This window comes from Heloderma suspectum, chromosome 3 (assembly GCF_057233095.1).
Source record: "Heloderma suspectum isolate Gila_16-S chromosome 3, 16-S_ref, whole genome shotgun sequence".
NCBI classification, from domain to species: domain Eukaryota; kingdom Metazoa; phylum Chordata; class Lepidosauria; order Squamata; family Helodermatidae; genus Heloderma; species Heloderma suspectum.
In genome coordinates, this window is record NC_139460.1 from 16,102,695 (window position 1) to 16,119,534 (window position 16,840).

The following is a 16,840-nucleotide window of genomic DNA, read 5'->3' on the forward strand; positions in this document are numbered from 1 at the left end:
ACATGGACGTCACCAGATGGTCAATATCGAAATCAGATTGATTATGTCCTTTGCAGCCAAAGATGGAGAAGCTCCATACGGTCCGTAAAAACAAGACCTGGAGCTGACTGTGGCTCAGATCATGAGCTGCTTCTTGCAAAATTTCGGCTTAAATTGAAGAACGTCGGGAAAACCACTAAACCGTTCAGGTATGACCTAAATCATATCCCTGATGAATATACAGTGGAGGTGCGGAATAGATTTCAGGGATTAGACCTGATAGACAGAGTGCCTGAGGAACTATGGACGGAGGTCCGTAACATTGTTCAGGAGGCAGCAACTCAATCCATCCCAAAGAAAAAGAAATGCAAGAAAGCAAAGTGGCTGTCTGATGAGGCTTTACAAGTAGCTGAGGAAAGAAGGGAAGCGAAAAGCAAGGGAGAAAGGGGAAGACATACCCAACTGAATGCAGAGTTCCAGAGAATAGCAAGGAGAGACAAGAAGGCCTTCTTAAATGAACAATGCAAAGAAATTGAGGAAAACAACAGAATGGGAAAGACTAGAGATCTCTTCAAGAAAATTGGAGATCTCAAGGGAACGTTTTGTGCAAAGACGGGCATGATAAAGGACAAAGAAGGCAGGGACCTCACAGAAGCAGATGAGATTAAGAAGAGGTGGCAAGAATACACAGAAGAACTATACAGGAAAGATCTGAATGTCCCTGATAGCCATGATAGTGCGGTCACTGAACTTGAGCCGGACATCCTCGAGAGTGAAGTCAAGTGGGCCTTAGGAAGCATTAGTAACAACAAAGCTAGCGGAGATGACAGTATTCCAGCCGAGCTATTTAAAATCCTAAAAGGTGATGCTGTTAAAGTGCTGCATTCAATATGCCAACAAATCTGGAACACTCAACAGTGGCCACAAGACTGGAAAAGGTCAGTTTACATTCCAATTCCAAAGAAGGGCAACGCCAAAGAGTGTTCAAACTACCGCACCATTGCGCTCATTTCACATGCCAGCAAGGTGATGCTCAAAATCCTACAAGCTAGGCTTCAGCAGTATGCGAACCAAGAACTACCGGAAGTACAAGCTGGGTTTAGAAGAGGCAGAGGAACTAGAGATCAAATCGCCAACATTCGCTGCATCATGGAGAAAGCAAGAGAATTCCAGAAAAACGTCTATTTCTGCTTCATTGACTACGCTAAAGCCTTTGATTGTGTGGATCACAACAAATTGTGGCAAATTCTTAAAGTGATGGGAGTACCAGACCACCTTACCTGTCTCCTGAGAAACCTGTATCAGGGTCAAGAAGCAACAGTAAGAACCAGACATGGAACAACCGATTGGTTCAAAATTGGGAAAGGAGTACGACAAGGCTGTATATTGTCACCCTGCTTATTTAACTTATATGCAGAGTACATCATGAGAAATGCTGGGTTGGATGAATCAGAGGTCGGAATTAAGATTGCTGGGAGAATTATCAACAACCTCCGATATGCAGACGATACCACCCTAATGGCAGAAAGCGAAGAGGATCTCAAGAGCCTCTTGTTGAGGGTGAAAGAGGAGAGTGCAAAAGCTGGTTTGAAACTCAACATTAAAAAAACGAAGATCATGGCATCTGGCCCCATCACTTCCTGGCATATAGAAGGGGAAGAAATGCAAGCTGTGACAGATTTTACTTTCTTGGGCTCCAAGATCACCGCAGACGGTGACTGTAGCCATGAAATTCAAAGACCCTTGCTCCTTGGGAGGAAAGCTATGGCAAACCTAGACAGCATAGTAAGAAGCAGAGACATCACCTTGCCAACAAAGGTCCGTCTAATCAAAGCTATGGTTTTCCTAGTAGTAATGTATGGCTGTGAGAGCTGGACTATAAGGAAGGCTGAGTGCCGAAGAATTGATGCTTTCGAACTGTGGTGCTGGAGAAGACTCTGACGAGTGCCCTGGACTGCAAGGAGGTCAAATCAGTCCATCCTAAAGGAAATCAACCCTGAGTGCTCATTGGAAGGACAGATAATGAAGCTGAAGCTCCAATATTTTGGCCACCTAATGCGAAGAGAAAACTCCCTGGAAAAGACCCTGATGCTGGGAAAGACTGAAGGCAAAAGGAGAAGGGGACGGCAGAGGATGAGATGGCTAGATAGCATCACGGATGCAATGAATATGAACTTGAGCACGCTCCGGGAGAGAGCGCAGGACAGGAAGGCCTGGCGTGCTATGGTCCATGGGGTCACGAAGAGTCGGACACGACTGAACGACTGAACAACAACAACAACAACAAGGCTATATTGCTGCAAATATTTGCAATGCCTATGTCCAGAGTCCAGTTCCAGCACTCTCCGGTGGTACACTGCCTGTGGGTGGTCAATCCATGATTACAGCAGAGTAAAAATAAAGATAAATGGCAGAAATCAAATTATAAGTGCCATGTGGTGGGTGGCTTGCTGTTTGCCACATTGGGTTTGGGAGGGTGGCCTACCTTCCAGTAGCAGCAGCAGGTGGGTTGACTGGGTGACAGCCTGCAGCTGCGCTCGCCCGGGTGATTGGGAGCATGCTGATTCCGATGCTTCTGGCTCCACTGAGCTCCGTCCCGATTGGCCAAGATGGTGGACGGCCCGCTCGGTGCAGTCCCAGTCCAGGACCTCCGGGGGACTCGTCCGCTCAGCACAGCCGAGAGTTGGGGGTGGTGTAACTCACAACTAATTGCTCCGTTAAAGGAGTCTCCAGTGAGAATTCTAAATTCTCCACGCTCCTCGTGCAGCCAGTGTTACCACACTCTTTGCCGTACTGCTTCGACACCGCCGGTCATGTGCGTCCTACGTCAAGACGCCACACGATCCTAAAGCAGCCAATGTTAAAGCAGCTAAGCCTTAGCTGCCAAGGCTTAGCTGCTTTAACATTAGCTGCTTTAGGAAGTTCCGCGGAAGGGGCCAAGGGAAGCAAATGCGAGTAAGGGAGCTCCGCGGTGCCCTTCCGCACAATTTTCTGCATTTCGCGTGTCACGCCTACACACTGCCGCCGACACCCTAATGTGTCGCGTCACACAGTTTGGAAAGCTCTGCTCTAGCCCTTCGATCATGTTGGTTGCCCTTTCCCCAATTCTACAATATCCTTTTTGAGATGCACTGATCAGAACTGTACATAGTACTCCTAGTGTGATTGCATCATAGATTTGTATAACGGCATTATGATATTGGCAGTTTTATTTTCAGTTCCTTTTCTAATCATGCCCAACATGGAATGTGCCATTTTCATAGCAGCTGCACATTGGATCAACATTTTCATTGAGCTATCTGCCACAACCCTAAGATCTCTTTCTTGGTCAGTCACTGCTAGCTCAGATCCCATTATCATATATGTGAATCTGGGATTTTTTGCTCCAGTGTGCATCACTTTGCCCTTGCTTACACTGAACTGTATTTGACATTTTCGTGCCCATTCCCCCAGTTTGGAGAGATCCTTTTGGAGCTCCTTGCTGTCCATTTTTGTTTTAACCAGCTGAATAATTTGGTGTTGTCAGCAAACTTGGCCATCTCACTGCTCATCCTGAAATCCAGATAATTTATGAACAAGTTAAAACGCACCCGTCTCAATACAGATCCTTGGGTTGAATTCATGCCATGCATGATTGAAAGCTGATATGAGCAAAATAATTGGCATGCTATCTTGCAAAATAATTGGCATACTATTCAAATGGTATGAGGGAACATAATACCGTCGCCCGCTGTCATGTTGCATCTGGTGTGATGAAGTAATATACATTTCTAGGGGTGGGGGAAACATACACACATTTCTTTTCGATTTGATTACTATTTATTTGTCTGATGAATTAGGCTCTGGCCCATGAAAATGTACGCTGCAATAAATGTGTTGGCCTTTAAGGTACAACAGGATTTTTTGCTGTTTTAATTCAATGGTATTTCTTCTTGGGGTGGTTAGAGCCATTTGGGTGGTCTGGCCACTATCCAGTATATCAAAACAGAAGTAATAGTCACTGTGCCTTAAAGAGTACTACAAATCTGTGTCTACTCCTATTTGTGAGACATATTTGCAGTCGCTTGGGGTGTGTAGGGTAGAAAGAATCTTACTGTCTGGATGAACACTTGGTAGGAAGGATGTGACTTGGAACTCTCGAGCAAAATGTACACACATTTGTTACACACTGACAACAAAGGTCCACAAAGGTCCGCATAGTTAAAGCAGTGGTATTCCCCCTAGTAACCCATGGCTGCGAGAGCTGGACCATAAGGAAGGCTGAGCGAAGGAAGATAGATGCTTTTGAACTGTGGTGCTGGAGGAAAATTCTGAGAGTGCCTTGGACTGCAAGAAGATCCAGCCAGTCCATACTCCAAGAAATCAAGCCAGACTGCTCACTTGAGGGAAGGATATTAAAGGCAAAACTGAAGTACTTTGGCCACATCATGAGAAGACATGAGAAGATACCCTGGAGAAGATGCTGATGCTAGGGAAAGTGGAAGGCAAAAGGAAGAGGGGCCGACCAAGAGCAAGATGGATGGATGATATTCTGGAGGTGACGGACTTGACCTTGGGGGAGCCGGGGGTGGCGACAGCCGACAGGCTGGTCCATGAAGGACCATGGTCCATGGCGTGGGCTGGTCCATGAAGTCATGAAGAGTCGGAAGCGACTGACCGAATAAAGAATAACAACAGGCCCAAAATATATTGCTATATTTCTTTGGGCAAGAGTTTAATGCTTTTAAGTCCTGTTGATTTCACTTAAACACATGATTAAGCAGTGAAATAAATAGGATTGAAAAGAGCTTAACTTTGGCTGGAATTACAGTGTTTCTTGTGAAGCATTTTGTGTTTGGGGCTGACTGTCAACATTTGCTCATTGTTTCTTTAGACTACAGAGTTCTGATGCACAATATGTTGAGTCTTTTATCGTTCTTGAGTGCATATGAAACTCTTGGGGTTTGTAGAATAGACTGTTCACTGCTTATAGAAACACTTGGTGGGCCACCATATCAGTGCCATTCCCTCGAGCACAGTGATTAGTCCCTGCCATATACTAATCAACAACCATCTCTGTGTCCCATTAGACATTTAGTCTGTTCAACAACAATATACTATTCAGCCATGAAAGATAGGCTTTGAGTCAAAAATGGTCACATTGTTTATGTCATTTGCAAGGAAACTGCCTTCTGTAGCATGTGTATTGTTTGGGTAAATGTTCCCTTTTAACTTCAATGAGGGTATTATGAGTGTCTACTTATATTGTTCTATAACATGCTATATATATTTGTATCACTGGCAAAACCTATGGTTGTTTGTGAGTTATGGTTGAACTGAACACACAAAAGCTGGGAAATCATTTTTCTAGCCATAATGCCAGCTCCCTTTCAAACCACAACACGCCTTGGGCAAGGGGACCTGCACAGGTGTGGCAAGTGATGAAGGGCAGGAGCCCATTGGGATGCACATGTGACTGTTGAACCACAGGGCTCTGGGACCTGTTGAACAACAGCCTGAGTGCTTGGACCTCGGAGATATTATGCATGCCAAGTCAGAGTTCAACCATAACTCACAAACCACTGTAGGTTTTGACACTGATATCACAGGTTTAGGAAGGGTGTAGAGACTCTGGTGTTTATCAACATTAGAGTTGTAAAATAAGATTTCTCCACATTTAGAGCATGGGGATACTCCAGCCCACCCCTCCACAAATGGGTTTGCTCAGAAGAATCCTGTAATCACAATAGATTCCCCCTCCAAGGCATAGTTCATCCTGGGGGTGGGTGCCTGGGGATGAGGGCTCGTGCCTGGGATCTGGGGTATGGGGGAGCATGACGGATGTGGGGGTCTGGGGGGAGCTTGGTTTGGGGCTCCAGACTGGGGGGGGCAGTTGGAGGGGCAGTTTGGGGGGGTTGTACCTAGGTCTCTGCAGTGGCCAATCTAACTGGTGGGGCGGAAGGGGGGTGTCACTGGAGGTGGACCCAGGGGCACCTATTTTGCTATATATAAGCCTTTTGCTACACAGTTCAACCCACCAACCCCCCTCCCAAACATTTCTCCAGAATAACAACACAGAGAAAGCAGTTTGTGGCAGAGCCCGCTTATTGAAAGTAACATTGGGTGTGGGGAGGGGGAGAGGAAGAAACCCATTTCACACACACATACACATCACATGCTTACATGGGAGTAAGTCCCATTGAATTCAGTGAGATGTACTTCTGAGTAGACCTACATAGGATTGCTGTATATATCGCATCATTTAAAAGTAGGGATGTACGAAAGGCACTTACCTTTCGCGGATTATGTTGATGGTGGGGGGGGAGGCGCTCCGTCCCTCCCCCCGGAATCCTGGATGGGGGGGAGGCGCTCCGTTCCTCCCCCCCCGGAATCCTGGCCGGCCAGCTGTGCTCCGCAGGGATTCTGCGGAACCACCGGCCGGCTCTGCCAGCAGCCGGACATCCGGCCGCTGCCTAGCAGGGACGCAAATGGCGGTGGCCGTAGCCGCCACCGTTTGTGTCCCTGCAGTCAGCCGTGATAGGCTACGTAAACAGTTACATAGTCTATCACGTTTTTTTAAAAACTTAGCCGTGATAGGCTACGTAAATCTTTACGTAGCTTATCACGTTTTTTTTTTTTTTAAAACTGGAAATGGCTGCGGTGGTGGCAGCCGGTCGGAAGACCGGCAGCCGCCGCTGCCGCTGCTGCCAAACTTCCGCCAAACTGCCGCCGGAGCCGCCGCCGGAGCCACCGCCACCACCGCCGCCAGGAAGATCTGCCCCAGGTAAGTCTCGTCCCGGGGGGTGGCGGGGGGGGCAGACCGTTCCGCCACCGATTTCGGGGGGCCGAATGTGCTGGCATTCGGCCTCATCGAGATCCGTGGCGGAATTCTCTGACATCCCTATTTAAAAGCACTTGGCACACACAAGCAAATAATGCAAATGTGTATTCTATCATCATCATCATCTAAAAGTGTCATCTTAAGTTGCAGTACCATAAATGGAAAAGGATTTATATTAGGGATAGATCCACCCACACCTAGCACTATATACAGACACACGCAAGCACACACATGTAAGAATTTATCAGTTTGCACCCCTCCCCCCAAATACACACCAAGCCTAAATAACTTGTTTCACAACGTGGCAGCACAAATGCATTTCCCTTACCTCTATTTGTTCAGTCACAACCCCATGGAAACAGATAATGCAAATCAACCACCCTTCTGCAGGGGCAGGGCACAGCCCCTTAAGTCCTTCTCCCTGCCTTGATTGATGGACCTGGACCAAGCTGCTCAGCCATGGGCTCCAGAGGGCCCCTTTAACCCCCCCCCCCCGGGCTGCATGCCACAGCTCAGTGCCAGCATTCTGAAGGCTCCAGTCAACTTCCGTCAATACAAACAAATGGGATTTTTGGGGGGAAGCTCATATCTCTCCCAATCCTTGACTGATCTTGCTGGATTTTGACCTCACTGCTAGTTAATGCATTCTCTCCCAGCCTGGCAGATTTGGCAGCTTTCCATCCATATTTCACCAGACACATGGTTGGTTATGCCTTTTCATTCTTTTTTCTTGAATTTTCACACTCAGGTTTTTTTGTACCATAGCCTATGCACTAGAAAAATTCCCCATGGACCTATATCTCAAAAGCTAACACTAACTTCCATCCATGAGGCCCTGCATGAGGGGTGAATCCTTTTTCCTGATAACATCCCATAATAAGCTTTGTTATGCACCAAACCTAGCTACTCCACTGGAAAATTACGTAGCTATCTATGTGCAAAATTTGGAGCAGATCAGACAAGGGGGAGCTTAGCTATGCCCCAAAGCTGACTTTTTGCCCCTATGGAAAAATGCGCAAAATGGTGTTCCCAACCATAACAATACAGTTGCAAATGTGTCCGTATCGTCATCTGTATATAAAGCAAGATTATTTTGTAGCCCCCCCCCCATTTATTCTGTTATATAACACATCATGGTGTGGGGCCTTTACTTTTCCACAAAACAAAAATGTGGAAGGGTGCTCTTGCATTCATATCCTGTTGTAGGCTTCCCATTCACATCTGGTTAGCCACTATGGGAACAGATTGCTGGACTAGATAGGAGTTTGGTCTGTTCCATCATGGATCTTATGTTCTGTTTTGTCTTTTCTACATATACGGAGATTCCTGCAGGGAGTAGCCTTCCCTTCCCCCCTCCCCCCTTCCCCCTTCCCCCTTCCCCCTTCCCCCTTCCCCCTTCCTTTCCCCACATGGAACCTCAATTGGGTTCTGATTGCTCTTATTGCCCCACTCTTTGAGCTGAAGGCCACAGTCCCCATAAGGGAGCTAACCCTTAAGACAGTGTTCCTAGCAGTAATCACATCTGCCTGGCAGATGTTGGAATTGGGGGTGCTGTCATCTAACTTGTGGCTGTACATCTGCCATAATGTCAACTTAGTGCTGTGGCTGGACATTGTCTTTCTCCAAAAGGTCAATTCCATGTTTCACAGGGCACAGGAGGTGATACCTCTTTCATTCTACCCCAACACATTTCACTGGCAGGAGCAGGCCTGACCTTCCCTACACGAAAGAAAGCCTTCTTGGTTCTACTTGTCTAGGCCGAAGAGCCACCGGCAATCTGAGACCTTGTTCATCTCTTAACTGGACAAATCATTGGGCAAAGATTTTCCGAAAACCACACACTCAAGGTGCATTAGGGAGAGCATCTTGAAGGCTTATAAGGTCCTTAATGGGTTTCTCCTACAGGGCTTAACAGGGCACTCCTTGAGGGGGCAGCCACCTCTGCTACTGATGCACACCTTTGGACAAAGTATGTATGCAGGGTGGCTACGTGGTCATCCCTGCAGACGTTTACAAAGCATTAGCGGATAGATAGCTTTACCTTAGCAGGGGCTGCATTTGGGAGGTGGGTACTTCAGAGGACTGCGAGCTGGTAGGCTGCTCATTTTATACTGTTAGCTTATTTGATTTTTAGTAATTTGATCATTGGTTTGTGATGGTTCGTGTTTTGTTTAATTTGGATGCCATCTTGGGAATCTTTTTCTAAGATTGAAAGGTGGATAAAAATTATTTATTTATTTATTATTAAATTTATTAATCGCCCATCTGGCTGGTCACCCAGCCACTCTGTGCGATGTACACCATACAATAAAAACAGTTTAAAACAATAAAATTCTACAATAAAAACATTTTCTAAAATACCCTAACCCACCCCAAATGCCTGCCTGAACAACCACGTTTTTAATGCATGGCGGAAGCTCATTAAAGAGGGGGCATGATGGAGTTCCCTAGGGAGGGAGTTCCACAGAGTGGGGGCCACCACAGAAAAGGCCCTCTCCCTCATCCCCACCAGTCTAGCTGTCCTGGCTGATGGGACAGAGAGAAGGCCATCCGAGGCTGATCTTGTTAAGTGGCCTGTCTGGTGCTGCTGGAGGCGCTCCTTAAGATAGGCTGGGCCGGAACCATATAGGGTTTTAAAGATCAAAACCAACACCTTGAATTTGGCCCGGAAAACAACTGGTAACCAGTGCAACTCCTTCAGCACTGGAGTGATGTGATCTCGCCGGCGGCTGCCTTTAATCCGGCAAGCCGCCACGTTCTGTACCAGCTGCAGTTTCCGAACCGTCTTCAAGGGTAACCCCACATAGAGCTCATTACAGTAGTCTAAACGAGAGGAGACCAGGGCATGTACTACCAATGGGAGCAGATGGTCGGGAAGGAAGGGGCGCAGCCGCCGTATCAGATGGAGTTGATACAGCGCTGTCCGGCTCACAGCTGACACCTGAGCCTCCATGGACAGCTGGGAGTCCAAAATGACCCCCAGGCTGTGGACCTGGTCTTTCAAGGGTAGCTGTACCCCATTCAACACCAGGTCAACATCCCCCAGCCTCCTCTTGTCTCCCACCAAGTACCTCGGTCTTGTCAGGGTTCAGCTTCAGCCTGTTCCTCCCCATCCAGCCACTCACCGTCTCCAGACATTTGGACAGGGATTCTACGGCCAACCTTGGTGAAGATTTAAACGAGAGGTAGAGCTGCGTGTCATCCGCATATTGATGACACTGCACCCCAAACCTCCTGATGACAGCCCCCAGCGGCTTCACATAGATGTTAAATAGCATCGGGGAGAGCATGGAACCCTGTGGCACCCCACAAGTAAGTGGCCACGGGTCCGAAGCCTCCTCTCCCAGTGCTACCCTCTGGTACCTGCCGGAGAGGAAGGACCGGAACCACCGCAATATGGTGTCCCCAATGCCCAACCCCTCCAGGCGGTCCAGGAGGATACCGTGGTCAACGGTATCAAAAGTCGCTGAGAGGTCGAGGAGAACAAGGAAGGAGCATTCACCCCTATCCAGAGCCCTCCTCATATCATCCACCAAGGCGACCAAGGCCGTTTCTGTCCCATGCCCAGGCCTGAAGCCCGACTGAAATGGGTCTAGATAATCAGTTTCTTCCAGGTGTGCCTTCAACTGCACCACCACCACCCGCTCAATCACCTTGCCCAAAAATGGCAGATTTGAGACTGGGCGAAAGTTGTTCAAAACTTGAGGATCCAAGGAGGGCTTCTTTAAGAGCGGTCTTATCACTGCCTCCTTGAGGGCTGATGGCATCACTCCCTCCTCAAGGGAGGCATTCACCACCGCCTTGATCCCCTCACCCAGTCTCTCTCTGCAGCTCATAATGAGCCAAGATGGGCAAGGATCAAGTAAGCAGGTGGTCGGCCGTACCGATGAAAGCACCTTGTCCACTTCATCAGGAGGAAGAAGCTGGAACTGATCCCACAAAACCGGTTTGCCACAGGCCGCCTCTTGCTCACTAACTGTATCCACAGCGTGCAGAGTAACACACCTAATCTGATCAATTTTATCAGCAAAGTGCCTTGCCAAGGCCTCACAGGATACTTAATAATAAATTTTTACTTATTATTAAGTTACTTAAGTTAAATAAGTAAAGTTGAATTAAGTAAAATTCAATTTTTAAGCAAGCTTGCAAAAATGCCTTATTTGTCCCTTGGCATATATATCAACTTCTCAGTAAAGATTATTGTTTACGCAATTAAGAGTGTATTTATATCTGGATGTTGATTTTTAAAGTTGTTGGAAGCTTGCACAGGAACAGGGCTTCAGTGCATTGTATTTCTAATCCTGTACAGCAAGAGTGTGCTATTACAGTTTGAAAGAGATTTTGAGCAGTGTGTGTTTAGATTGTGGGTGAAATTTTCAAAGGAAATGTTATGTACCTTTATAACAGAATTTGCATTTAAATCCACGTTGTTCAAAAATGGTGTCAATAATTCTTAATATCTCCCCCTCCAAATTCAGATTTCTCTTTAATTTAATTTTTTTATTAAGAACCTTTATATTAAACTGTATTCACTCTTCCAATATTTTTTCTACCTTCAGGAGGGTTTTGTTTTAATGCAGTCTCATTATACTTCCCATTCACATCTCTCCCTTCCTGACTCATAACATAACCCCTTAAATAGTCTGCTTTCCCTGTATGTATTAATAAAAACACAACCCTACAGCTGTGCATGTTGGGCCTCCCCCCCAAACTCTCATTTAAGTAGGAAACTTAAGCATAGTTCTAATCTTCTTAGAACTCGGTGCATATGAGTAGTGATCCTGTCAAGAAATCTGTGGTCCCAGATTCACAAGTGCTGTGAATCTCTCTTTTTTTCCTAAGGAGTGTTGACAATTGATTTTAGCTGTGTGAGTACAAGTATATTAAAGGAGATCTCTTATCGGTAGGGGAAGAATGAAAGTCACACACTCTGCTGGCTCTCAATAGAAACAAAGGGAGCTTAGCAGTATTGACAGAATGCTCTATTTGGATGAAACATCCTTAAAATGTTGGTGGAAAGAACTGATGAAAGAAATCAATTCTGAAGAACACAAAAGGTTGTATGAGGTTCTCACCCCTTTAATCTTCAAGAGGGTGAAGAAGAATTAGGTCTTGGAGTTGCTGTGGACTTCTTGTGGGTGTAAATGAGCTAATAAATTGAAGTTGTGAGTAGGCAGTGGCATTCTTTGGCAATAAAAAGTTAAAAGTACAAAGAAATAAAATGCTTATAGACCTACTGAAACATGGGAGGGAGAGATAAAAGTATTGTGTATATGCATGCATGCACACACTCTAACTACACTTTTAAAGGAAATAATTGTCAATGAATATTGTGTGTTTAAATTTTTTTTGTCATGTATCTCCCCTATCTTTTTAAAAATTGAATCCATTGCACTCTTTATATCTCAGCGATTTAGCTCTTTCAGTCATGATGATATCAGAAACACGGATAACAACAGCAAGCACTTTGGCCAACTATTTTGCTCTTTATTTTGTTTTATCTTCTAAACCATTCCATGATGTTAGTGGTGTTGATAAAAGTGGATTATGCAATGTCCATGTTACTTTCAGTCAGTGATCACTGTTGGACTCATACTTCCTTTAAATAGTTTTACATAAAAGCTGATGTACTGAGCTAAACAGAAGACAGAACCTTTCATTTCATGTTAAAGCACAGGCCTACACTTTTACTATAATGAATACCATGTTAAAAAATTCTGGGTTTTGCAGGTGTGGGTTTGGATTGCCATTTTTTCCCCCTCATTTTGTTTGTTGCCTAACTATTCTTATTTAAGGAATTAGTTACAAAAATGTTTAATAAAAAATAACAGTGCAACCCTATGTATGTTTACTTGGAAGAAGGTCCCATTGAGTTTAGTGGAACTTACACCTAAGCAAGTCTGTGTAGGATTGCAACCTAAGTGTAGTCTGTTTTATGGGTGAAATTATTTGAAAAAAGGTTGCCAAATTCCACTGCTTTTTGAAATAACGTTTTCTTTTTGCCTGCAGGCCACAGAAACTCTATTTCGCATGGGAGTGTCGAGAGGAACAATTACTCCTTTAAGACATGGCGAGGTAAAATTATGTTCGTTTTTTACATGTGCGAGATACTGTTTTAAGACTGAACTTTGTGCAGTGTTGGGCAAAATAAATGCTTGTAGTTGTTGAAGGCTGGTAATCTGAGAAATAGATTGTTCTGTAGATCATCATCATCATCACGGCTCTATTAGCTATACCCATGCATACGTATCACTGAACAGGAACACTCCACAGTGCAACATTTTGCTTCAGGTCCCACTTGTATAATGGCTAATATTTGTGACATGACCATGTTTACAGCTGTGATACATATTAGTGATTCTTATATGATATGCAGAGCAACCCCCCCCCAGAATTAATGCAGATTTTTAAAATTATATATATTTTTTAAAATTCCAAGTACAATCATTTACCCCACTTACAATTCCAATTACAGTACCTCAGCTTAACACATATATAAAATATCTAAAGTTGCTAACTCTCCTGGTCTGAGAGTTATATTCCAATAATTAATGAAAGCCTCTAGTTATTATAGAATATTTGACTTCAGTTCATTCTTCCCTCCCATAACAGCTTAACTTGGTATTTTCTTCATTATGAAGAAGGTCCATATCTTCTTTTTACACTGTGCAAGGGATGGCAAATGTAGTGTTTACCAAACTTTTGCTAGGAGAATCCTTACAGTTATTAACATTTAACTAACCATCCCCACTGAGTCTCTAGTGATCTGATTTTTAATATCACCCAGGAGTATAGTTGCTGGTGTTAATTGTAACTTATAGTTTGTAATTTCTCTAATACCATTTATTATCTTCTTCCAATATTCCTTAAGTAGACCACAGTGCCAACATATATGGGCAAAAGTCCGCATATCATTACGTTTCCAGCAGAGATCTGTTGCTGCTGGAAGCATTGTGGTGGACATCCTGACATGTAAAACCACACACACACACACACACACACACCCACCCCTTTTGTAACATTTTTCTTTAGAGTTCACATCAAACACATTCCTCCATATTTTTGAATGCACATAGTTCCATTGCTTCCTCAAGATGGTTATACTAAATTCTCCTTCATTTATACTTAATTGCCTCTGTTCCATTTTCATGTATATCCATTAGTATTTTATATAGCCTTTCTGTGTACTCACACTCAGTAATTTCTCAAAAGGAGTATAAGCTCTTGTCACATCTGTTCCCCTAGTTGCTTCCTGTAAAAAGCTTACGATTTGCAGATATTGACAAAAAAGCAAGTTGTGGGTTCACATTTCTGTCAACCATTTGACCATGTGAAAGAATAACCCCCTGGTAAATATAATCTTTAAATTTTTCCAAGCCACTTCTAAACCACACAGATTACTCCCCCAATTCCCTTGCTATTTAAAAAGCATAAAGCATTAGAGCAAGGGGGGAGTTAACTGTTGTCAAAATATATATTCCCCCCCCCACCAAATTTTGAGGAAATTAAAAAGGCAGAATTTTCCCTTCAGAATTTTGACAAACATTGAAAACAGAGTTTGAAGCTGTTTGAAAATCCTGTTTAAAGCTAACTCCGGTTCCTGGTGACCATAGTGTAGAATTGCAAGGACACCGTATTAACCAAGGGCAGTACTGGCAAGGAGAGGGTTAGGGGAATTCAAGTGGGAGAGAGATGCTCTTGGTCTCATAGGCTGCAATCCTATATCGACTTACCTGGCAGTAAGCCCCACTGAAGTCAGTAGGACTTACTTCTGAGCAGACATGTACAGGATTGCACTGTTAACTAGTATTACGTCTGCACTGGTCTGAAAGATTGCAATGCAGAGTAATGGAAAAGGTACTTTAGACCCAAGCAATTGTGATGTATACCTGCAATGTTAATTTGCAGCATTATCTGTTTGCTGCCCCAAACTCTGGAATACCATCATGAGGCATATTGTGGTTCCGTGATAGGGCAGCAAACTCTCAGTTTTTAAAATTACTATGAATAATAATATCATCAGGACAGGAAGGCCTGGCGTGCTATGGTCCATGGGGTCACGAAGAGTCGGACACGACTGAATGACTGAACAACAACAACAATAATATCATCATCATTGTTGCGAGAAGTGTGCCACTAGGATTTCACTTCAGATGCCAAAATGTATTTTCTCTCGCTACTGTGATGTGTATGTGTGTAGAAGCCTGCAAGTATTAGTTTCTCTTTCCTTTCTGGAGGCTTGGGTGGACCTTTCTTTTCCTCTCTTAGTGCACTCTGAGCTGAGGCAGTCTGGTGCGTGGTTCCTCAGGAAGACATGAGTCTTCTCTCATGTATGTTATAATAATGAATGCTATTGTAAGAGTTCCTGGGTCTGAAGTGTGTTGCCTGAAGAGCAGGGCCTAGGGGTGGTCTGCAAATTGAGCAGGTAAATTCACCTCCAAATGAACCATGCCCAAGGGCCATTACAGCTACTCCCTGGGGTTGTTCACACAACACAGTAACCCACACCCAGTGGTTGAGTGTGAGTTGTTTTGAACTGTGGGTTGTCTGTTGAACCATGGGTTATCATGTTGTCCGAACACAGCCAGGGTGGCTTGCTAACCATGCAGTGTGGGTTATTTTCTCAAACAAGCCACCTAGAGAACCCACAATTTCATAGAATCATAGAATAGTAGGGTTGGAAGGGGCCTATAAGACCATCGACTATAGACTATAAGACCCTGCTTAATTCAGGAATCCAAGTCAAAGCATCCCTGACAGATGGCTGGTTGTTGCTGGGTTGTTCAGGATGGTTAACAAACCACACTGCATGGTTAATATGCTATCCTGGCTGTGTTCAGACAACACGGTAATCCACCCTGTGGAAAAAGTGCTGCGTTCAGACAACATGTTAACCCATGGTTTAACAAACAGCCCACAGTTCAAAGCAACCCACACTCAACCACTGGGTGTGGGTTACATGTTGTGTGAACAGTCCCCTTATGTGTGGAACACACTCTACTTTTAGATAGTTGGCTGGCCTCCTCTCTTTCCTACTTTAAGGAATTATTAAACATTCATCATATGTCTTTTCCATTTCCTTTTTAATGTTTTACTTCCTTAATTCTTTTCCTGTTTGTGGGTTGACCATTGTATGGCCTCTTTTTTTTAGTGACTAAAATTTAGCCTTCCTAGCTACTGCAGATTCCTCCCACCCGCCATTTCCAATAACCCGTCTCTTATCTCATATTTTTAAAATGTACAGCTACCTGCACATACTTGTTCACTTTTCTTTTGTATGCAACATGGTGTATTTTAGACACCGTTGTTGTTGCTACTCTCTTAGAGACATGGCACAGCCTGCAGTGTTCTCTCAGCACTAAAATGTGCATCTCCAAAATGAGGTTCTGACCTTACCATGATGTCTCAAAGCTTTTGGACAAATATTTTGCACTGTTTACATTTTAGCCATTGCCCTTTTGCCACCTCCACCACTAATAATGTTTTCTTGATCTTTACTGTTTCCCCTCACCTTTACACATCCTTGCCTCATTGTAAATCCTTGCAGAGACACATATTAAACTTCTTTTTGGCTGTGGTGGGTAGAGGGTGGCAGTGCACATAAGAATATGGATGTTCTAGCAAAGATAGCAGTGCAGGGGCACATCTCTGACTGTCAGCAAATTTGCTACTTATTGGAATCATAGAAAAGTCATAGAATAGTAGAGTTGGAAGGGGGCCTAGAAGACCATCGAGTCCAACCCCCAATTATGTATGTATTTTATGTATGTATTTTAGATGAAGTGGCTATTTTGCTGTGGTGATACCAATTTTGGCAACGAGGGTGAAGTGCAGCCCCTGGTGGGTTCTGGGGTGGCAGTGTGGTCTCTGGAGGTTACCCACTCCTCATCTAGATCAATCTTGTACTTGTGTTTCTTTGTATATCTTCTTTGTGACATTTCTTTTCCAGGATGAAAACCAGCAATATAACCAGATGAGCTTTTGAAATAAATCAAAAGCCTTTACAGCTGCAGGTACGAAGATACCGGCTTTAAAAACAAA

The 16,840-nt window shown here is 44.4% G+C and overlaps 1 protein-coding gene across 5 annotated transcripts in view; it reads left to right on the forward strand.

The window, feature by feature from the left end:
- The window catches only part of TMEM135 (transmembrane protein 135), a 269,244-nt gene that overhangs the window by 79,222 nt on the left and 173,182 nt on the right, over positions 1–16,840 (forward strand). For all 5 annotated transcript variants that reach the window (XM_084842555.1, XM_084842550.1, XM_084842551.1 and 2 more), the window contains one exon: positions 12,809–12,874. In XM_084842555.1, coding sequence (XP_084698681.1) covers positions 12,809–12,874 — 66 coding nt within the window. The remainder of the gene's footprint in view (positions 1–12,808; positions 12,875–16,840) is intronic.